The sequence below is a fragment of the Strigops habroptila genome, chromosome 1 (genome assembly GCF_004027225.2).
Source record: "Strigops habroptila isolate Jane chromosome 1, bStrHab1.2.pri, whole genome shotgun sequence".
In the NCBI taxonomy this organism is placed as follows: Eukaryota; Metazoa; Chordata; class Aves; order Psittaciformes; family Psittacidae; genus Strigops; species Strigops habroptila.
Window position 1 is genome coordinate 48,850,050 of NC_044277.2, and position 24,112 is coordinate 48,874,161.

The 24,112-nt window shown below is 41.7% G+C and overlaps 1 protein-coding gene across 1 annotated transcript; it reads right to left on the bottom strand.

Moving 5' to 3' along the window:
* Window positions 1-1,535: 1,535 nt before the first annotated feature.
* THOC1 (THO complex 1) lies at window positions 1,536-23,849 on the bottom strand. The gene is given in 23 exon segments (XM_030478818.1): window positions 1,536-2,010; window positions 3,926-4,004; window positions 5,466-5,613; window positions 5,848-5,861; window positions 5,863-5,932; window positions 10,508-10,573; window positions 11,475-11,570; window positions 11,980-12,003; window positions 12,909-12,979; window positions 13,562-13,612; window positions 13,783-13,849; window positions 15,072-15,172; window positions 16,311-16,450; window positions 17,271-17,374; window positions 17,951-18,024; window positions 18,509-18,591; window positions 18,895-18,990; window positions 19,508-19,556; window positions 20,751-20,869; window positions 21,954-22,020; window positions 22,725-22,785; window positions 22,892-22,965; window positions 23,787-23,849. Coding segments are annotated over 23 exon segments (1,998 nt in total). The 5' UTR covers window positions 23,835-23,849; the 3' UTR covers window positions 1,536-1,714.
* Window positions 23,850-24,112: the final 263 nt, after the last annotated feature.

A 24,112-nucleotide genomic window follows, 5' to 3' on the forward strand; every position in this document is an offset into this window, starting at 1 on the left:
GCTGCTGCTGGGTCAGAGCAAGGGGTCGTAGAATGGTTTGTGTTGGAAGGGACCTTAAAGCTCATCTAGTTCCAACCCCCTGCCATGGGCAGGGACACCTTCCATTAGACCAGGTTGCTCAAAGCCCCATCCAGCCTGGCCTTGAACAAGCTAAACCAGGGAGACAGTTCAGTGCCGAAGTCTCTTGCCTCGACCATGAGTACCAAGGCGATGGTTCATGCCTGAAGCATCAAGAATGTAACTCACTGCACACAGCTCCCTGCAGTCACGCTCAGTCATGCACGACCACGCTGTGGTCCTCCCCAGCCCCAGCTTTCCAAGATCAAGGTGGCAGGTAGGCCATGCCGAAGTGCCATTAGTCATTCCCCACACACCTCAGTTCATTGAAATTGTTCCATTTTGTACCTTCTACCTACCCTACCTGCAGCGGGAGGCAAGACTTGGGCTGTGCTATTTCATAGACTCATCACAGATTCGCTCCAACAGGTCCACACCCCCCTGAGGGCCCCAGAGCTGAACTCAGTACTCCAGGCGGGGTCTCACTACAGCTCAGTCATTTCCAACAATGATGTCCCATGTACCAGCCTGTACCGACTTTCACTAAAGTGCCCAATAATCAAATTCCTAATACACTTCTATCCAAAGTGCGGGGAGCAAGCACAAAGCTCTCCTCACTGGCTCTGCAGGCAGGAACTCGCCTCCCAGCCAGCAGCAAACCACCCCAGAAATTCACAGGTCTCATTTAGTAACTGAAACAATACTCCAGGGGCAAAAGTTCTGGGATATGTGGTTTTCCAAACACTTGGCAATTGGAGAGATTTTACTGAATGACAGAAATTCTACAAGCAGCAGCCACAAACCAAGTTGTAGTTAGCTACTGCTTAACACCACAACAATCTCCTGCTTTTTGAGGGAAAACAGATCCAGCTGCATACAACAGCTTGTACCCGTCAACAGGTATCCGTGTCCTCAAAATGGAACCCACTGTCACTTCACAGTGAACTGGGACAAAGAAAGTACCTTGTTTATCATAACTCAGGGGAGTTCCTACAGAGCCAAACATATCCAGAGACTGAAGTTAGTAACTGCTAATAAGAACAAGCATGGAAAACCCCCCATTATCAACTGTCAAGGCCCAGAGAGAACCAGTCCTTCGCAAGGAAGCAGGCTGAATGCACACCCCTCTGAGGACATGAGTGCTTCACAGGAAGCGAACCCTGTGACTTGGATCTCAACCACAACGCTGTTTTCCCAAGGTTGGATCACAAGCAGGTATGCTTTGATGGTCTCCAGCTTCCCACCACCCCAAACGCTGGCTCATAAGCCCCACGCTCTGAGAAACTGCGCAGAGACAGGGGGTGGTCACAGGGACCATCAACCGCTCCATCCAGCAGGAGTGACCCGAGCTCTGCTGATGGCACACAAAGCTGCCCGGCTCCCCACCTTCCCTTTCACCCTTCCACCAACCAAGATGAAGCTTCCTATTCCGGCACTGGGGTGACTAACCCTTCTCTCAGAAAGTCTGCACAACTGAACAATGTTATTAAAAAGTTTTATCATTTACTGACCATAAAATGCCTGTTAAAAATCTGCTACCTACCAACAACAGGAATCATTAAACCAGAACAGTCACAGCTGACGGTAACAACAGCCACCAGAAGTCACAATTAACAACCCCCCAACCCAAACAGAGGTGAGCAGCATCTGGAATGAGTTAGCTGCCGCTCTCGGTGTCATTGCTCAGGCTTTCCGCAAGGTCACCTAACCCGGCTTTGTTCAGCGCCAGAACCAGGTTCTCGGGGGTGGCATGGGCGCCCTCCTGGTCCTGCCAGGCGACCAGCAGCTGCTTGGCTCTCATCTTCATGTCCTCGCTGTCTGACTCGATCTGCCGGATGTCGGCATCCTTCATTTCCAAGTAGGGGGCCAGGGCCTTCCACTGCTCCCCAAGCCTGTTCGCAACTGACTCGATCTGATCGCCCGTCATGGCTTTGTCCCGTTGCACCTCTGGACCTGCGGAAATAAAAGAGAATCAGTGAGACACAGCGAATGGCTCCAGATACTGCAAATTAATCTTCCTTGATCTGCCCTGTTTTAAACCCCTATTTATTTACTAACAAACAGATGACTTACACCTTTCCTTTAACTGTTCAAACCTACTCCTGGCCCCTGAGAACAGATGGATTTTTACAGCTGCATTACCTGGGTTTTAAAAGGAACATCCCTTATTGCCCACAATAAAGAAAATCTTCAGGTTTATGTTATCTCCCGTTTGATGAAGAGAGAATTTCTAAAGCCTTTTACATACATCAGAACTGCCTCCTCCAAGTGAAAAGCAGGATTCTGACAGGCAGCCTGCAGTTTTCAATACATGAGTCAACTATAATATCAAAATACAGAGTGATCTTTAATATTTCTCTCAGACTTCTTTTAGTCACTTTGCTCAGAGTTAACCCAAGTAAAAATATTTTCCTTCCCTTTCACTGAGTTACTAAAATCTCGTGTTCTTATCAGCGGCAGGACTGTGAATAGGATAGTAGCCTTAATACACAGCCAGTACTTTTAAGGAATTCTCTGTCATTCTCACATCAAGATAAAGCCATGTAATACTGTGCTCTGCTGAGCAGCCAAGCGCTGCAGTGATTACACAGGCGGGTTTCCACATTTATAGTTTATCATGGTCTACAACCTATGGCTTACCATCTATGTTTACTTCACACTTTAAAAGAAGAAACCCTAAAGGCTGAATCACAGTTAATCCCATTTAAGTTAATCCCAACCTGACGAGCCAGCTGGCATGGAGTGGCAGTTTCAACTCTCTCCAGTGCCATTTATCTGAACTAAACTCACTGCATCGAGGAGAAGGAATGGAAGATGACAAACAACGAAACAAAAGCACTCGGCTCACTTCCCTTATTTCTAAGCACAGAGGACCACAGCTTTGCCATCTCTGCTTTAAGACAAGATTTAAAGAAAGATGGAGCGGTGAAGCCATGGAGGTTGTGTCAGGCAACATTAAGCTGATGAGGTGGAAACTTCCCCACTATTGGCAAGATGACTGTGGAAAAGGTCTGGTGCTGGATGGAAAAGGGTGAAGAACAGAGACTCACAGAGGCCCACAGGAGGCTTTCCACTCACAGAAAAAAATCGTTCAACAAAATTGCCAGTGGTGGCCAGTGCGTGGTTTCCCCGCTCTGTATGTCCCACCTGCCCGTGCTGGATGCAAGAGCTGGCACAGAGAGATGCAGCGCTCAAGGGAGAAGGTGCTGCGAGATGAAGGCAGGAGTGAGGATGGAAGGAGGCGGATTCACAGACATGGGAGACAGCGAAGGACACTTAGGAGCACAATATAGCAGGTTTACAGGCAAGAGACAAAAATGGAAGGACTGGTTTATGGAGAGGAATGAACAAGAGATGGCATTTGTCAGGAAGGTTGCTCTTCTCACAGAGCAGCTTTTGCCTTTAAGCTGTTTTAAATGAAGAGGAAGTCAAGATCTCAGAGTTGGAATATATCCATTTCTGAGACTTCCATAACCACCTATCCCAGTGGGGGCTGGAGGGAGGCTCTTATCCATGGCAATTAACGGGCAGAAAGAACAGGGAAGCAGGGTGAGGAACACTCAGGTAGGTTTTTACAGCAATGCTGGCATTTAGCTATATACACCTACTAACACTGTAACCACCACCATGTAGCAGAAAAGGTGAAAGAGGCTCCTAATGAAAAGGCTAATCCAACTTCAACTAGTCAGATGCTTTCAGCACCGCAGGCCATGAGACCCCGAGGTTGCTATGGGTGCCCCATGCCCTGAAGAGGCTGTGCTTTGTGGTACAAATGCTGGTTAAGTCAGGAGCGATGACTGTTAAAACACAGCTTGTACAACACACAGCAAGAGAGATACTGCAAACACGGAGAACATGCAAATCTTACTTTCATTGTTTTCTTTTAATAAAGCATCATTATCTTCCTCATCTTCATCCTCGCCTGTTTTTATTTCTTCAGAAGGAGGCTATAATGAGAGAACTAAACATCACTGGATGAATTTTGTGTTTAAAGAGAAATTTTACAGCTCTATGACTTTCTGGAATGTGTGTTAGAATGGAAAACCTGAGATGATCCCATATGAGAACTAAAGATCCCCCACAGTCTCCCGTATCCAAACCACTAGTAACAAGCATTCTAATAAAGCTCAGTTTTAACTAAAAACCTAGTTAAAGCACCCACTGACTTCACAGGATTCTTTCCTTTTCATAAGAACTACAACTAAGCGTTACACACCTACCTTTATTACCTACTCAATAAAAAAAACCAAACAACCAACTTTCTGTGAGACCACTACTGATAAGAATATTTTTCAAGAAGTTATTGTTCCTCATCAATTTTATTCCTCCCTCAAGAATTCCTCAAAGTTTTCTGTACTTTCAAGCTTCTTAAAGGTGGCAAACAAATACGCAAACAGCAAACTTTTCACTCTCTGATTTAGTTATTGAACACTGGCTTCCTCTTTTCCTATGTTTCAGTCACAGCCCTATCTACGTACTTGTTTCTTGCTGTAACATTTGGTACATGCCAGCAGCACCATCAGGAATACTTCATCAAGTGCTACCTTAATACATTAAACAGCTTTCCCCTCCCAGTATTCTTTTCTAAAACTGCTATTAGCATGTAGTTAACTGTGACAGCTGAACAAACAAGGCGGCTATATATTGCAATCCAACCTTTACACCTCAGTAGTTTCACATTACAAACAAGGAAGGTCTCGGTATGGAAGCACGGATTCAATCCACAAGGAACTGCTGGCTTGTGCACTAACTCAAAGGTCTAGAAAATGCTCCCTTCCCCAGCTGTTAGTCTCTCTTATCATTGTGTATAAGAGATCTGAAAGACCCCTTCCTGGCCTCAAATCACTTCAAATGCACTGTTGAAGATGCAAAGGGTCAATGCTTTACATTTACAGCTCCACAAGGTCTATTTCTCCTTACATATTTTAGAAGTCAGGGAACTCAGGAGAGCTCTGGTAAGCCCTGCTGTAAAGCTGTGGTAACGCTCAGTGCACGCCCTGCCCCTTTCACTGCCATCCCAGGAGCCACAGCCACCAACACGCATGAGCCATGACGCCAGCTACACCTTCCGTGTGCGCTGCAACACGGAACCTGAGTCGCGGGGTACAAACGTATTCCTGCCCACAAATGGGACTGCCACAGCTGGCTTTTCAGAGAGTACAAGGCAGAGCTCAGCACCTACTCGGTTAGCCAGTGTTGCTTAGTTTAGTGTCACTGGGATCTTCACAGATTAGACCAATTTTATTTGGAAGTTTTGCTTAAGCATACAAGTTTTACTTAAGCATACAAGTTTTTTCTCTGTGGTTTTCTTCTCCCCCCTCTCTCCCCATGTACCAAATGGACTGCAGAGAGACAAGCAGGAAGTCAAATGAATTCAGCATTTATTATTGTAGGATAATATTACTTACAGGCAGCTCCTTGGCTAATTTGATTACCATGTTTTCTAGATATTCAGGTAAACTCTTGAATTGCTGGTTTGTTGGCTGGAAGAAGTGGGGACTTCTGCGTGCTAGAAGCCTTAGTGCTCTCCAGCCATAGTTAGAATTGTTCACAGCCCTAAAAATAAAATACAGGCTTGGTTGGTAACAGTCTGGCATCTATAAAAGCACAAAAAAAGATCTGAGGCATTTACTAATGAATATAATCCTGTCCAAACTTAGGCATTTTTTGCACATGACTCAAGCCCTGCACAGATATTAGTAATGCAGACAGAAAACAGTCTGTTTTCTTTTACTAATCCATATATGAAAGAAATCAAAATAAAGTGAGACCACAACAAGATTCACGTACTTATACTTATTTTCAAACCATGTTTTCAGGGTCTGCTTGTTCAATAGCTTCTTCAAAAAATTCCTCCAACGTTGGCATATATTCCCTAAAAAAAAGAAAAATAAGGAACTTAATACTCCTCACAATCTACTCTAAAATAGCTGGTTTTCAATTCCTTCATACACATCTCAAGCTCACCCACTGAAGGAAAAACCCCAACCCCAAATCAATCTACTCAAATTCAACAACTGCAAATAAGCAAAGAATCTGTTCGATACGTGTTGCTATAAAAATTATTTCTGACAACAAAATCTGCTATGAAATTATTATTAATTGCTGATTATAGCCACTGAAGTGTGCCAGTGGTCACTAGCACTGCCTGTTGTATGTATTTAAACCTTCTGCCATACCAAAAGGTGACACGAACATCTGCGAGTAGCATTCGGTGAAAAAGACAACAGGACCCAAGACAAGAATTGTGGCAATAAGGAACTGAGACTTTCATAAAAATACCTGTAACAAGTGACTGGCTGTGTCAGAAACTCGCTGCCACTCACAGAGTTCACCAGTGCTCAGGAGTCCCAGGGGGGTTTTTTTGGACAGGACAGGTAAAACATGGCCTCTTTAACCCCCATCCCCTATTTCAGTTTCATCTGCTCCCAGAGAAAGCTACATTACTACTACTGCACAATTTCAATTATTTACGATCACTAATTTTAGAGGGCAGAAAATATGAGGCAGCTTAATGTTACACTTAATGATTCCATCTTAGTGGCTCCCTGACTGGATCAATGGTGACTCTTACACCTTCTGTTGAGGGTATTTCAGTTAAAGTACGTTCAGTACAGATCCAAAGTCTGCAGGCATCAGGAGAAATTGATTTATTTGAAGTGGTCTGAAAAGCATCTGAATTCCTGAGTTCAGAGAGATGTGATCAATGTCATGAGGTCCAGGCCTGTCCACTGGCTTTGATTCCTGGGACCAGTACTATTTAGCACCTTCATTACTGACACCACTGATGATGGCATGGAGTGCACCCTCAGCAAGTTTGCAGACAATGTAGAACTGGGACGAGTAGTTGACAGAGCAGAGGTTGTGCTGCCATTCATCAGAGGGACCTCGAAAGGAATCTCATGAAGTTCAGGAAAGGGAAATGACAATCCTGCCCCTGCGAACAGGCCCAGGCACCGTACAGCCTGGGGACTGACTGGAGAGCAGCTTTGCAGAAGAGGTGTGGACCACCATGAACACAAGCCAGCAATGCACCTTCTGGCAAAGAAGGCCAGCAGCATCCTCGGCTGCACTGGGAAGAGGGTTACCAACAGGCCAAGGGAGATGATCCTTCCCTTCTTCTACTCAGTGCTGGCAAGATACATCTGTAGTGCTGGGTCCAGTTTTGGGCTCCCCAGCATGAGAGACATGGGTCCATGCAAAAGGCTGTGCATGGACAGGAACATGTGACATGTGCAAAGCATTCGACACTGGTCTCCACATGACATCCTTGTCTCTAAATTGGAGAGACATCAATTTGGATAGATGGACCCACTCGGTGATAAAAAACTGGCTCGATGGCCGCACGCAAGAGTTGTGGTAAATGGCTCGATGTCCCAGTTGGAAACCTGTAACGAGGTGGTGTCCCTCAGCGGATCGTGTGTTTGGGGACTGGTCTGTTCAAACAGCTTGTCGGTGACATGGACAGTGGAGATTGGAGTAGCGCCTCAGCAAGTTTGGCCGACGACACCAAGCTGATGTTGGTTCGGTTGGGTAACGCTGGAGGAAGGGATGCCATCTGCAGAAGGGACCTTGACGATCGCTTGTGAGGGTGGGCGATGCCAACCTTATGAAGTTTAAACCAAGCCAAGGTGCAAAGGCCCTACACTGGGTCGGGGCAGACCCCAGGCACTGCGTCACAAGGCTGGGCAGAGAAGAAATTCAGAGGCAGCCTGCAGAAAAGCGACTTGGGGGGTGTTGGTTGACGAGAAGCTTAACATGAGCTCGGCAGTGTGCGCGTTTGCAGCCCAGAAAGCCAACCGTATCCTGGGCTGCATCAAAAGAAGCGTGACCAAGCAGGTCGAAGGAGGTGATCCTGCCCCTCTACTCTGCTTTGTGAGACCCCCACTTGGAGTACTGCGTACAGTTCTGGTGTCCTCAACATAAAAAGGACACGGAGCTGTTGGAGCGCAGTCCAGAGGAGGGCCACCGAGGATGATAAGAGGGCTGGAGCACCTCCCCCATATGAAGACAGGCTGAGAGAGTTGGGGCTGTTCAGCTGGAGAAGAGAAGCTGCGTGGTGACCTCACAGCAGCCTTCCAGTATCTGAAGGGGGTCTATAAGGATGCTGGGGAGGGACTCTTTCTTAGGGACTGTAGTGGTAGGACAAGGGGTAATGGGTTCAAACTTAAACAGGGGAAGTTTAGATAGATATAAGGAAGAAGTTCTTTACAGTGAGGGTGGTGAAGCACTGGAATGGGTTTGCCCAGGGAGGTTGTGGATGCTCCATCCCTGGCGGTGTTCAAGGCCAGGTTGGACAGAGCCTTGAGCACGTGGTTTAGGGCAAGGTGTCCCTGCCCATGGCAGGGGGGTTGGAACTAGGTGATCTTAAGGTCCTTTCCAACCCTTACGATTCTATGATTCTATGATTCTATGACATCCAAGGAGAGGGTGAGGGAGCCAGGACTGTTTACACTGAAGAAGAGAGGGCTCAGGGCAGTAAACAGCTGATGGGGCAATAAGGAAGAGCCAGGTTGGATGCTACCCAGTGAAAGTACAAGCAGCAGCTGGCACAAACTGAAACAAGGGAAATTCCACTTCAGCATCAGAGAAAATCCCCCAACTTTTCTGTGAGGGTGATCAAACACTGGAACAGGCTGTGGAACTTCCACTCTCAGAGAGACATTTGAAACCTGACTGGAGAAGATCCTAGGCAACTTGCTCTGGTTGACCCTGCTATGAACAAGAGAGCGGACTACGTGAAGTCTACAGGTCCCTTCCGACCTCAGCAGTTATGCAATTAAAAAGACAATATTTATGGTTCACATGGGACATATTAAAAAGCTGGCTGATGTTTCTCTCTTAGAACAGCTAGTGGTTGCTTCTGAAAGGTATTCAAACCAGTACATAAGGAACCATGACCTAAAAAAAAGTAACAAATAATATTCACAATGATCAGGATAGTTTGCTCTTTGAAGACTGCAATACAGATTACTCAAGAGCTGTAGGTTACTGTAAGCCAAGATTATCAGTGGTGCAAAGCAAGCTCATGATGATCTGTGGTTTTTTCCTTCTTAAATGTTTGACAGAGGCACAGCTGCTTCTACAAGTGAACCTTGTAATCATTTGGGGCAGGGAAAGAAGCACACTGGTCTATAAATTCACTTTAATTTTGTTCTGAAAATCATGTTTTGTCCAGGGAAGCATTGCCCCATGCATGTCTAACTGTAGTTTTAATCATTGACTAGTGGAAACCGAAGCCAGCAGCCCTGATAACCCGTTTAGTTCGAATCGTGCTATATTATCCCATGAACAGCTATCTAAAAGGATGACAAGGAAGGATTACCCCACTTGAATGAAAGCATGAGGAACCAAAGCAAAAAGTTAGTCACTTGACCATATTCAGTCACAAAGCCTACAACAGAGCTTAGAACCGAATCCAGATCCCCATGAATCTTCTCTTTCCTGTTTACCATGGCATGCATTGTCTTGGTTTATCTCCATTTGTTTAGTTTTTATTTGTTTATTTATTTGAAGAAGTTGCAGCACAATACAATCAATGCACAGGGAATCAAAGCTTGGCTTCCAAACACAACTCCACCTTTCAGTCCTTGGCCTACTAAAAGCAAGTATCCTGTCAGAGGCCTTCCTGCACATCCCAACCTCACAAGAAAGGAGGGCGCTTCCTCTGAACAGCTCCCAACCTCTGCAAAAGCAATTCCTCCACTCAGGACATCAGCACAGCCAGCATCTCTCCCCAGGCACCCAGCCTTTACAGCCACTATTAGCAAAGCTCTCTTTGGGAACTGTCCCATTCCTTTCCCAAATTTTCATACTAGGTATCACGTCTGCACAAAAGGGTTATGCTATTTTTAACAAACAGTTATGCAGCAAAGTACATTTTCAGTATTTCCTACAATTGTGCAAGCAGAAGGGATAAACAATAATTGTATTTTTCTACATCTGCACTACTACTAGATCCAGTATGCACCAAAACAATGCTTGCTAACCGATTTCCTCTTATCCAGTATTGTTCAAAGCACATGCCTGCTTGGAAAACACAGCCAAATAGCATGCTAACTTCATTAGAGCCACACTTGGCAATCTTCCTTTACTAGATAAGGTAATTAATTAGACAATCATGCTCTACAAAATGGGAGTTTCCATCTGGTTTTTAGCTTATTTTACTTTACCAAGCAATGAAAATTACTGACAGCATTAACAGTAGTGAAGAAATCTGTAAGGAGATTGCAAGACTAAACACTAGCAATGAAAACTGTAAGGAGATTTCAAGACAAAGATACATACAACCAACTCCTCTCCAAGACACACAGTCAAATGGCATACCATATAAGACCATCTTATATGCTTTCCTTATGCCAATGTTGTAATGATTGGAATTTTCTGTGCAACTAGAGTACTGAAAGTTAGCTTTAGACATTTAGACAATGACATACCATTTTTTACCTACCTGCTCTCCGATTTACAAGCTTCCATGTTATCAGGACATAAATTCCAAAGGCGGGTCAGTTCCTCACTGAAAAGAGAAGCATAAACATGTGTCAAACTCCACAGTCATCATTCTATCACTTCATGTTCCTTCATTCACCAAAGATAGACACATGAAACAACACTACAGAAATACTCACCCCAGAGCATTTATAACAAAGCATACCATACAAACCTTGTGATAATACATGTTAGGAATTAGCAGAAGTGACAGAAATCTTATCTGAAGATGCAAATTAGGAAAATTATGCATTAAATTTCTATTAGAATCTCCTGCTGATCTGTGGTCAGAAACAGTAAAAGACTCTCTTCCCAAGCCAGCTAAGGTCAGACCATATTGTTTTGATAAATGAAATAACTTATCAGTATCTTTTTCACAAGGGACATTTTACTAAACACTCGGTGCAAGGTCTTGAAACTCAAGATAAGGTCAAAATTTCCACATCCAGGTTATGAGAACTGTTACAATAAATAGACTGCAATTTCTCCAAAAGAAGGAAGTGAAAAAACACACTTAGTATCATGCGAAGTATGGTACTTTTATTGGAGAATGCCTATCAAGAAGACATCTTTGCCCTAGGGATGAGATACCAGTGGGTGTTATTTTAAAACCCATGGCACAGAAACATTTTAAGCAAAACCAAAGAGGACAAAAGTAATAAAACTGATCCAACAAGTAAAAACCATGGATTTTCAGTCTGTAAATTACAGACTATTTAAAAGAGATCTGCAAGAGATGACTACAAGGAAGGGAAGCCTACTTCAAGTTTTAAACGAATGACATATTCCATGGCTGTTCTTTCCTGGCAGTTCCAAAAGGAGGAAGTTTGAAAATTACTGACTAGAAAAAATACGGTGTCAAAAAACTCCCCAAATCCCCCAAAACAACTAACCAACTGAAACCTGTAATGGAAAAAAATCCAACATACTTCCCCATAAGGATTTTTTTATTTGGTCCTTTTCCTAAGAAGTCCTCTGGAGCAGGTCTCTTTCTCACAGGCCTCATTGGCTTAGAATCAGGAGGTCTAAAGGAAAAAAGATGCTCTTTAGGATCAAACCAATAATATTTAGAGAACAAAATCAAGCCATTTCAGATGGTGCCCAGTTAAATCATAATGGAAGTATTTGGAAGGACTGAGATTATAGTAGTGGAAGGAGGTGGGGGTGAGAGGAGAGAGAAGGTAAAGTAAGGATAAGGAAAGGAATTTACCAGACACCAAAATTAGTTCACTCACAAATTGAAAGGTCTATCAGAGTCCCGATACAGAAAAAGAAGTAAATCACATTTATGGCAGCAGCACATACTAAGTATGATCTACCCTGCTGCTGGGATCAACTGCTCTATTATTGCAAGTTCTTTTTCCCCAGGTGCACCTGATTTCATGGGATCAGAGAATGGAGATCCCAGACCACTGAAGTGAGGGTAAGACCTACCCAAGCTGAAACTCTGGCTGAGATCTAAAGAAGGAGACAGAACATTTATAAAAGTCAAATTTCATAATTTTACTTTACAACCCCTCTGCAACAGTCTTTTCTCTCTTCTCACAGGCCCCCCTCCCTTTTTTACAAACAGCTAAAATCATGACGAGGTGGCTCCACCTGATCTCTCCACAAAAGGAAATGTGCAACAAGACAATGTCCCAGATGTTCCTTACCACGAAGGGCCTACGGTCTGCGTGCAGAATGAAGGAGGACACCTTCATGTTAGGTCACCACCTCATGATAGTCAAGTAGACATATGGAGTCAAAGTGTAAGTTTTGCCACTAGTTGGTAACCAATTACCCAGGAAATATCTCAGTGGCAAAAGCCACCTAATCATAACTTCCTTTGAGGTAAGTGATCACCACCAAGTGGCAAATCTAGTAACTAAAGGGCATCAGAGGAGACCCGTTACGCAGAAGTCCCCACCAAAGCCATACTGCTAAAAGCTTTCCTAGTGGCAAAGCAGTACATAGGCAGGTCAGGCAACAATATCTTAAACCTAGAGTCTGCTGAAGGCTTGAGGGGAGACAACTTTCTTCAGTCTCCTCAGTCACTGGATGCTTGGTATTAAAGGAACAAAATATTGCGATGAGACAGTGAGGAATGCTCTCCTGAGACCTCATACATTCATAACCACCTCTTCGCTGACATAATGAAGCCTTAAGACTTTTTGGCAGAAATCTAAGAGCCTTCTGCACACACAGAAGGGCCATCCAACTAAACAAATCTCAAAGTTGTGTGAATCATTAATGGTCATATACACTCTGGGTATATATTCTAAAGTTGAACCACCATTTCAAACAAATAGCAGGTATTACTTCATAATTTTTATTATTTTTATATAATAATAATAATCGTCTTATTACTTCATAATAGTTACCTTTCTTTCACAAAGCTTGGGCAGCCCTCATTTTTCCATGAGTTCCAGTTTTCTTCAGTATTTAATATATGCTGGAGAAACAATACTGCACATTATTAGGGTTGTAATAACCTTTGGAGTTGAACCCAAAGTTTTTAACAGAGCTATTAAAATTCAGGGGAAAACCCTGTTATAGTGTATTTCAGCCACTATTTTGAAGGTCATCAGTATAATCTTAAACAGATGCTTAGGTTTATTTCAAAAAGCGTATCTTCTCTCTTCAATAAGTGGCAGAAAGGCTTTATTTCTCCTTCTCTAAACAAGCAAATAGATGCAGCCAAAGTAAAGGAAAATAGGAAAGCAAGAAGACAACTTTTTGTTTTGTTTTTAATTTCACTTGCATCTTACTGTCACGTCTTTGGGCACAACACTCCTTTCTGCAAAGGAGTTTCAATAACCACTGTCTCCTGTATTTAGACAAGCACATATATGCACATTTCCACTTCTCCCCAGGAGAAGGAAAAGCACGTTAATAAAAACATGGGAAAAACACATCTAAAATAAAAAGAATTTATATTTTTTACTGAGATAAAAATTCTCTCAATTACTAAATCTATGTGCCAGCTAATTTATGCACTGTATAGACTTGTTCAGACAGGCACCAAAGTACTTACCTCTACCATCTTTGAGAATCTTTCCCCATCTGGAGGATTTTCTGAAAGAAGCTGCAATTGGGAGGGAGAAAAAAGTTAACTTTTTGTATTATATTTGTAGCAGAATACAGAGAATAAAACCTCAAAGAAAATGGAGGCTACTGCTTCAAGGGTGGTTGATACACTATTATATGCTAAATATTCTTCCATGTAATTTTTATAGAAGTATCCACTGTACCAACCTGGTAAACCGCTTTTGTAGTATCTTCAATCCAAAGTGACTGTTCATCTGTAAGAACATAGTTTGAACTGGAATTGGGGAAAAAAAGAAGAACATCACAAAAGTGTCATTAAATCAGCTTACTTGAAAAAAAATAATTGAAGAGTTTACTAAACATCAAAATAGTGATGAGGACACATCATGTACACTACACACCTTCTGAGGGGTGTTAGAAGGGATGTGAAGAAAATACTTCGAATGTGGTCTGGTCCCATGGGCTGACCACTTACTAGTTTGTGGAGTTAATTAGATGTGCTTGTGGAACATACGTTCAAGTTTCAGGTTCATCCAATAGGAAGTCCATCTGCATGACTCAAGATCACATCTTGATGTTGGACCCAAAGCACAGCAAGTGGGCACAGTGAAAAGATTTAAAAAAACCCCAAAACCCAAAAAACCTAACTCTTCTAACCCCAGCTAAAGCTGGTTGTACTGCAGACAAACCATAGTAAAGGAAACAAACTAATCTACCAGCTGCACACAGAACACACACCTTGAATATCTCAAAACATTAATTCTATGTAGCATGACTTGAAGTCATTACACGAGTCACTTGGTACATCTAGAATTATAATGCAATCAGTAAGTAGAAGTGAAAAGAACACAAAACTAAATCCAACACGGCCCACTTCACGCTCAAGCAGAGACCAGAACTTCTTTTAAACAAATCAGATGAGAATCTAATCTTTGTTTTCCACTGGTTCAAGAAGAATCCATTGGAAACATAACCATTAACATTCCATTCACAGTGTTCAGAAGCACTATAACACCAACCAGCTTTTAATGAAGCACTGGATACCTTAAATAGCACATATGAACATGATCATGGCTATGCCATGAAAAGACACTCCTTCCCTCTCATGGCTGGCGCTCATCTTATCCAAGCTGTCATGGCCCCTGCCTCTCTGAGACCCCACTAAACTCACCAATTTGGCAGAAAACTAACTCTGCAAAGATGAGCATATTGGGTTTTTTCTGGTTTAGTAAACTGAACAAATTTGCATAAGTCTAATGGGCACTAGAGCCCCTGCAAGAGAAGAGAAAGAATCACGCAGAGGAGCAGAGAAAGGCAAGAATGAGACCTCTGCTTTCCTGCTGTAAAATAACTTCAGCCACATCCTGTACCAATGCAAGGCTCTGTGGGTTTCACAAGAACCTCAGAACAAGTAGACAAAACTCTTTTAAAATATTGTGGACTATCTCCAAGTTCTTAGCTCCCTATCCCCAAAACACAGAATATTTCCACATTACCTTTTAAATTTGACCTGTCCTTTCAGATACTGAAATAGTATTAGGTACTGCAACAAGATGTGACGGCGAAAGTTACTGTCACTCAGCTGTAAATCCATCAGCTAAACAAAAAAAGAGATATACATTAAAGACACTAAACACACATAAGCAGAAAAGTCCAACAAATGTTCTCTGATAAACACTATGGAGAGTAATTTTACAAGAAGATGATGGCAAGTTATTACAGAAGCTCTATTCAGTATCACCTATGCTTTCAGGACAGTGCTTCACTTTGAAGTGAACAAGAATTTGGAAAACCAAATATTCCAATATTTCGGTAAGCTGAAGGACAGCTTCCTCCCTTTTCCTATGAACTACTGGCTACAACATCAGGATTTGGCTACCACAGAAGAATTCACTCTCACCAATACACAGCGAATACACTGTTGGTTTCTAGCCTATGTGCTATAGCACGATATATCATACAAAATTAAACATTTCAAGGTTCTTTTAAAGAAAATGGCCTTTGAATACTGGGTGTTAATTAAGCAACTGGTTCTGTATGTTCTCTACTACGTTATTTTAAAACTGTCAATACACAGGTCAAAGACTTACGATGAATTTACCTATTCTTTCTATCCCAGAAAAAATCAATGCTGCACCAAGACTTTCTTTCTGTCATCTTACTAATGCATTCCAATTAAAAGTTAAAGTTATGTATTATTCCAAAATAAAAGACAATTTAAGGATTAAATCCAACAGAGGCATTTGTATTTTTTAACTTCAATATTAACAGAATTAAAACCTCTCAAAGATCTTTTTCAAAGCAATTTTTAAACAAGGCCATTATGAGGCAGGAAATATAGTTAGCACATCATCAGCAAAGTTTTGGAAAAGTAATTCTAAAAGCAATAAAAACCCAACATGTAACAATACAAAATCAAATGCAATAAATAGGTCACTTTACTGCAGAATCCTATTCCAGAAATAGGAGTTCCTGAATCATTCAATTAAGAGAGGTAATCCGCAAAAAGAATCAAATGAAAAAGAACAGAATAAATCTATCTAAAGTGATCAAACACTAAAATGGTATATGCAGAGAAACTGTGGAGTCTCCATCTGTGCAGACATTCAAAACCCAGCTGGAAGCAGCACTGATCAACATGCTCTGGCTGAGAGCTTTGAGCAGGGAGGTTGAACTAGACACAAGTTCCTTCCAACCTCAACTATTCTGTGATTCTGAGAAAAGAAATCACATACCTTTTCACTAGTTAAGAACTTTGCAAAATATACATGTTCTCCTCCTGTTTTTAGTTCTTCCAACTTTTTTCGGGAAGCCTGAGTGTCGTCCAGTTTGTAACTTTTGAAAACAGCCAAAACTTCTTCCGAGTACTATAAAACAGTTATTTACCACATTGAAAACAATACAAGAACTTCGTAGTTAGAGAACTACACTAGACTTAGTGCCAAGCAAGTAAAATAATTTTTAAACTTGCTACCAGCTAGTTGAAACTACCCATTTACCACCAACACACAGGGCTTCTCTGACCACCACAGATGACAGTGAAAGCTTTATTTATTTTCTCAGAGCATCTAATCTTTTGGAGTATTTAAAATATGCTAAGAAAAACAACGTTATAGGTTGTGAACAGTACCCGACTGCTCTGCTGTTTAGATGTTAGGAGGAAAAAAGGGTCCACGTGACGATAGCGCTATATTAAACTCAGTTTAAGTTGTTCAGAATATATACAGAAAAAGGTGCAGAAGTGAGAGATAAATTTGAAGTGCTGCTCTTAAATTCAATTCAGAGCCTTAAAAGCTGCAACGAGATTAAAACTCAAACTTTCAGCTGAAAGAATTAAAGAAGAAATATTTTATCTTCTTGGGGGGAGAACAACAAACCCAAACCCACAAGTTTTGCTTTTTGCCAACTGATAAAATCACAAAAAAGGTACTTCTGCCATTGTTCAACATATGAAATCTGTTACTGAATTACACAAGCTTTTAAGGGATTTACTGTACTTAATATATGTTTACTGTCAAAGGCTCACTTCAGGAAAACAGCAAAATGGATTTTCCTCTTGCACCTATTATTTGTCAATGGCACGAGTATTTTGAAGTGTTCTATGCTTATTGCACTCACTCTCCTACTTGTGTAAATGGTGATTTTTTAACTACGCCGAATGATTAAAAGCATGAACTCCATATTACCTTAAAGAAAAGTTTTCCATGAGACCTTCTCGTAGCACTGCACAGGATTTCTAAAATAATCTTGAAGTGACCCAGAATTTTCTGTACAGGGTTATTAATCTATTGGAATGGAACTGGGGGAAAAAAGAATAAAATGAAAGCAATATATTAAATTAGAATCCACTCAGGAATGTGCAATTGCAGAAAACATCATTCACTTTTGTAAGTGGAGACAATAGTGAGCCCTACAGAGAAATCTGTAATTCAGAATTTGTCCCTACAGGAGTTTTCCATCCAGTACTGTATTTTCTTACCATAGAAGCAAAAGTAGAAAAAGGGATTTTAGGAGTTTTTCACCATCTGGGTAATGAAGGTGAGCACAGCTTTTTCTCCTAAAAGCATATACAGCATGTACTGATTCCATCTTACCGGAACAAGTTTTGTCAAGGTAATTGGAAAAACTGCCAAAAAGAATAGCAGTGGTTCTCAGCCAGGATATGCAACTTTTTCAAACGAACAATCTGTATATTTCTTTCTCTTCCAGGTAACTCCACTTAAACAGATTAAGACACTGCTAGGTTGTAGCTAATCTTGAGCAGGCAGGAGACAAGTAGAATTCTGAGTACAACATTTAAGGATATTTCCCAAACAGCTCCTTACTTTCACTTTGTAAAGCCTTCTCTCAACTTTTAAAATTGCTGTAAGCTCACCAACTTGTTGGTGCTTCATCATCTCCCATTTCACCTTCTTCTACGTCCATTCCTTCTTCTCTTTCCTCGGTGTGCTAATAGGAAAAAATAATTTAAAACTTATACAAATGCCACTATAATTTGCATACAGTTTTCACAGTGTTATTTTAAACATTCTATTACACTTTAGATCAGAAAGCTTAAACTGGTACTTCAAAAGATCTCTAACATATTATTCCAGTAAAACACGCAACAAATTCCTATTTTAGCACCTTACTACACTTTGCAATTGAGCCTGACTTCTCTTGCAAAAAGCCAAAGGGACAGCTCTGTCCTCCATATGCTGTGAGGAACGCTCAACACAGGCAGTGACAGTGCTTATCCCTCACAATCAAATCACCCCACAGTTTAATGGACCAGGCAACATGCTTATTTCCAGAATCAGCAGCTTGGTCTGTAAGAGCAACAACCAAATAATGAACATACGGTTCTGATTATTAAGCACATTAATATGTTTTTGTGCAAACAGTCTAACAGGTTTACCATAGAATGAACGAAAAGTGACATGGGAATTTTCACCTTCTGTCCTAGAGTGCTCTCATGTTCATTGGTATTGAAGACAGTGACATTTTCCAGGTTAAACTGGCTCTGCAAGTTAAGTCCTGTGAAAAACAAAGGGCCAGTCTTAGAAGCTGTGAAGTTCATATGTAAGTCTATTCATTCAGTTAGTTGTTTATGAGATGCTGATATTAAATTCTCAGAAACAGCATTTAAAACTTGTGTTTGAAATCACAACAAATGAAGGTCACCTACATACAATATTGAAGGTAGAGACAAGAACTTAGATACAAGTGCGAAGTGACTTCCTCCAACTGAATTTGGTCTGCAACCACCATAAACTTAAAAGATTCAGCATATTCAGTCTTTGTTAGATGTTAAGTGTAATGCAATGCAAAAAATCTCACCTGACTTTTCTGAAAGCGGAAATAACCTAGCCAAGAACAGCTGAATTCTTCCACAGAAGACCGTGTTTTGTGACTTAGATAATCTTCTCAGGAGGTCTAAATATTGTAAAAAGGACAGAATGTTAGTGTTTATCCCTCTTCCAATTTTTCACCTGCTAGAATCTAAGACTTGTTAATCACATGAACTATATAGCTAATGAAAGGAAGCTGAGATTTGTAAATTTAAATGCTAGTAACTTTCTCGGATCAGTCGTATTTTCTTCCAAATGCATTCTACCAATTCTCCCAACACCTTAAACTGCAATAGTAAATAAGTTCAAGCGAATTCTACTCAAATCAGCCTCTGATATGGGCCTTGCCACTGGTGAGGAATATTTCTTGGATGTTCTTAACAACCTCCATTGATGAAGAGATTTCCCCAAGGTCAGAATGACTTTTACATTAACCAGCAAGACTCATGAATATCTGCTGAGTGATCTGCCTTTGAACTCGATTACTTACTGAACACATCTGAATGTAAATCCAATTACTAAACTCACTTCCATTTGCTAAGATAGGGAGTTCTTTAATTCCCAACCACCTCCCTGAAAAATTATCAGCCTGAAAAACTCACCATTGCACATTCGTAGCAAGTAGTTTTTCCCTGCAGAGTAAAATGTATTCTGAAATGAAGTACAGGTATTTAGATCATTAGCAGATCACAAACCTTTCTTGAGCAGATTTTCATTCAATCACAAGCCATAGGCAAGTATGAGTCATTCCTACTATTACCTCTAAATTAGAATCTTCCCTTAAATAAGAGGCAGGTTTCATCAAAAGGCAACATAAAAGAAACTGTCCCATAAATTGCAAGAAAGCATAAACCACAACATTTAAATCCAGCTTCCATACAGAAAAACCCCATGTGACAGTGACCTGTAAGAGCAGCACCCACTTTCTTTTCTGGAACATACTAATTTTTACTTACTGTTTTTATTATTCCATGCAAGAGTACTAAGAGTATTAACAGTACCAGTAATCTGGCAGCAGGAGAAAGAAATGGAGTATGTGAGTGTATCAGGGGACACAATATTAGGTGAAACAGAACACCCTGAATGAATGCCTACGGGAAGTTAAGAAATCAGAGAAAACTGAGTGATTTTCAACTGTTAGCTATAGAGTTGCATTCCTGGCACTACCGACAAAGAGCAAACCAAGGATACTGAGATCCAAGGTTTCTTATCATCTTGGAATAAAATGCTGGCAGGTTAGGACTTCTGCCTGAGTCCCGGAATTCCCCCTTTAACAGTGCCTGCAGCACAAGAAGCGCAGCAGCCTGTTGCAGCAGCTCTTCTGTTATAGCACCATGGCACAGCAAGAGCATAAAACCCTCACACAGGCCTCAAAACCCTAATTGCTCCTCCAGAGCAAAAATATTCTAGGGCAACATATTCATTGCTGCTATAGTCCCGCAAGGGAAAGCTCATTAAGGAAGTGCCCAAGAAGACTTCTCTCCCTGGCAAATTAGAGATGGAGGAATCTCCTGCAGCTCTGAGGAAGAAGATGAATAGTAAGTCAAGAGAGAAGCCACTCCTACAAATTGTGCATTGGAAGTTAAATTTCTAGCTTCCAAATGTGACAAACTCTGTATCGTGTAAAAAAAAAAAGAAAAAAAGAGTTAGAAATAAAACAATTATTATTATTATTATGAATTTTCTGACCTCTGCTGCCCTGACATTAAGCCTCAAAACAAAACATGCTCAATGCTGCTATTTTAACAGAAGCAGATACAAAGACAGTTAAAATCTGTTTGTAAAAATGGTGCAGGCAGACAAAAGTTTTGGCACAACTATATCACATTTTGGAAAAATACCTACAGATTTCCATGTGGCAACATTCTTCTCCACAAAAGTGAAAATTCTGTCACACTGATCCAAGGGCAGGCAATCCAGAACATCCCCCAGAAGCACAAAAGGGGTTGATGCAGTGCAGATACCTATGAGGAATGGGGAACATTTTATTCACCAAAGTTGAACTGAAATGCAATAAAGATGCATGGTAGCTGAGGGACACCATGCTAAAAAAAAAAGGAAGAAAAAAGTTCTCCTGGGTTTCTACAAATCCTAGCAAAAAAGCTGGGCTAAAGCATGAACTTCCAATAAGGCTATTTCTATATGTACACATATGCAGATGAGCTTTACAAGAGCTTTGCATTAATATAAAACAAACAATAATACCTGTTGTAAAACCCTCAAAGTCTGAAACAACACCACATCTCTTTGCAGACTGCAAGTGAACTCTTTCCGATTTCTAAATCCACAGTTAGCTATACTACACACACACCCATGAAGTTTGACAGTCTTCTTCTCACATAAAGCACCACTAAAGCAGTGCACAAAATCAGTCTACCCATGCTCTGTAGTTAGATAATGTCTGCATTCCTTATAATGACAGGTCTTGTTATTCTACAGTTCATAAAACATGTATGTAGTTGAGCTGTACTAATTAAAACAAACAAGTATTTGATACGTAATATGAAGTAATAAACAAAGGGAAGAGTGTGAAAGCTTCTTCAGAAGAGGTTAGCACACTGACTTCTGACACAAAAGACAGTTATAGAAACAGGTTCAAGTATCTAAAAAACAGTCCTGTACTGACAGATGCAGATACAAGCTGAGCACAGATATCCAGGAGGAGTTATTTCTGGGTCTGCCAGCAACAGACAGAGAAACTTACAAGTCATTTAACCTCTCTGCCTCAGTGGTCTCATCTCTAAAAAGAGGATTGGACATTTCTAAGCATTTTAAAGTGATGGACAAAGATAGAAAATGCTAATTATGTCTGAACTAAACCCATGCATCTTCCTCTACTTAAAAAAAAAATAAAAAAAATCCAACACAAATGTCACACATATACCTGAATTTAATCATAAGTCATTCCTCTCACAGAACAGACTTCATAACCACTAGTGTAAGGGCCACATATTATCAAAGCTGCAGATAACTTACAAAAATTAGGATTTCAAAATTCCCCTAACTGGTCCCTAAAACTGCCAAGAAATTTGAGAGAAAGATGCTCACCTTCTGTGACTCCATTAATAGCAAGAGAAATAATTGCCAGGAGATTTTCACATGGAGCTTTGTTTATCTAAACAAACAAAACAGTGTTACACTTTGGCTATTCTGACCTAGACATATGTAACAAAACTAAAATCCTTGTTTCCAAGTAGGCATATTTAAAACAAATATTGACATTCAACTTCCCAAAACTTCAAACAATCTGTTAAATCAGACCTGTCAGTTAACATTCTGAAGTTTTTATTGAGTGAGCAACATTTCTTGACCACTTCTGGCCATTAAAGACCCTACAATACCTATTGCGTAGAGAGAATAATTTATCTCTGAAAATTAGTATCCCACATTCAGCCTTCATTCAAGTAATACCAATAAAAGCAATATCTGAGTCTTTTCATCATTCTTTTCAGCTGACAGGCAGCTTTGTTACACGTTAGTAACAGATAACCCACTCCACCCCATCCTTACACACACAGCTGCAGAATAATGCATAGTTATGAACTAGAATTTTATGTAGCAGACTTTCATAAGAATTACAAAAAACTGTTGGAAAAGGCTAAGCACAGCTCTTGCTATGCTGTGGTATTTGTAAAATACTGCCATTCTGTCCAACCTACCTACCTCCTGTAATCATCTATATTATATTGTAATTAGGTAACTTTTACATACTGCATGTTTTTAATACACAGTATTTCCTTATACTAAAGTAAGCTGCTGTTAAATTAATACATTAACTTGCAAACAGAAATTTGAGCTTTATCAGTTTAAAGTACTTACTATTTCTTCTTCTACAATAACTCTAAAAGCTTGATCCAAGGTACACTTCTTTTCATTTTCACTGCAAATACAAACATCCCACATCAGTTAGTAACAACTATTAGGGACAAGATTACTAAAAAGGTATCTGAATAGGCACCTTTTAAAATGAAGCAGCATTTACTTACCTCCCAGGAATCTGGTTAAATGCGTTCAATAATGGCTTGATACTTTTGATATTCAGGGCCTCTCTGGTGGATGTCTACCAATATGTAAAGAAAGAAAGCTTACACAACCAGTACAAAACCAGACAGATCTCCTCCTTCCTCTATTTGACAGTGGACAGAAATATTAAGTAACCTATTTGCCAGACACCACATACCAAATAACAAGGAAATCAGACATGTGAGCAGAGCATCACACCCCGAACATGGGCTAACAGTGCGCTGAAGCAAAACACAAACGAATACACTGTTGCGACCGACACTGCATCTACAACAGTCTTAAGTGTGTTCCCTCCCCCGCCCCAATTTCACCTGCCTTACAGGCAGTTCGCAGTGGTTTGCAACATGGCTCCTGCTGACAAGGTGGTATAAAAATTACTGTATCTCGTAATGAAATCGATGTTATGGCACCAAGTGTCTGTGCCTCACCCACCCCTGTGCAAACCTCACCCCTCTGTTCAACAAACCGGGCCACAGACGGTGGTACCCAGAAACCCGAGCACACATCCAGCCCCGCCTGCTCTGGACACCGAAAAGGCAGAGGCGCAAAAGAGGTTAACGCAATAAGAAACGGCATTTTGCTGCGGGAGTTATGCCATGATTTTATTTCACATTAATATTAGTTAACTAAAAAGCAGATCCTCCCTTCGTTGGGCTAAGCTGGGCCGCTATGAAGCCCTGTCCCAAAGCTTATACCGCTTCACCTCAGCTGCGCCGAACGCTCGTTAAGGCAGCCGCGGCCGGGCCCAGCACCGCGGCCGGGCCCAGCACCGCGGCCGCTGAGGCGGAGCTCCTCCCGGGCGCGCAGGCGCAGCGACCCTCCCGCCCGGCACCGAGGGAGAGTGTGGGCCGCGCTCACCGTGAAGCGGTGCCGCGCCTCGGGCAGGCTGAACAGCGGCGGCGACATCTCCCCGACTCAACGGCGCTCCGCGGCGCGGCACGATGCCGCCATGCTTCCCCCTGCCCCGGCGGCCCTGCGCACATCCTGCGGACGCCCCGCCTCCTTACCGCGCCCCCTGGCGGGCAGCCGGGGTGTGGGCACATGCGCGGGGCGCCGCGGTCGGGGCGGCAGTGGGGATGGCGATGGGGTGGATGCGGGGGGATAGTGGAAGGGAGGCGCAGGCAGCCCGTCGCCTTTGTCAGTAGGAGGTTGTCGAACTGAAAATGGCTTTAAAAGGTTAAAAT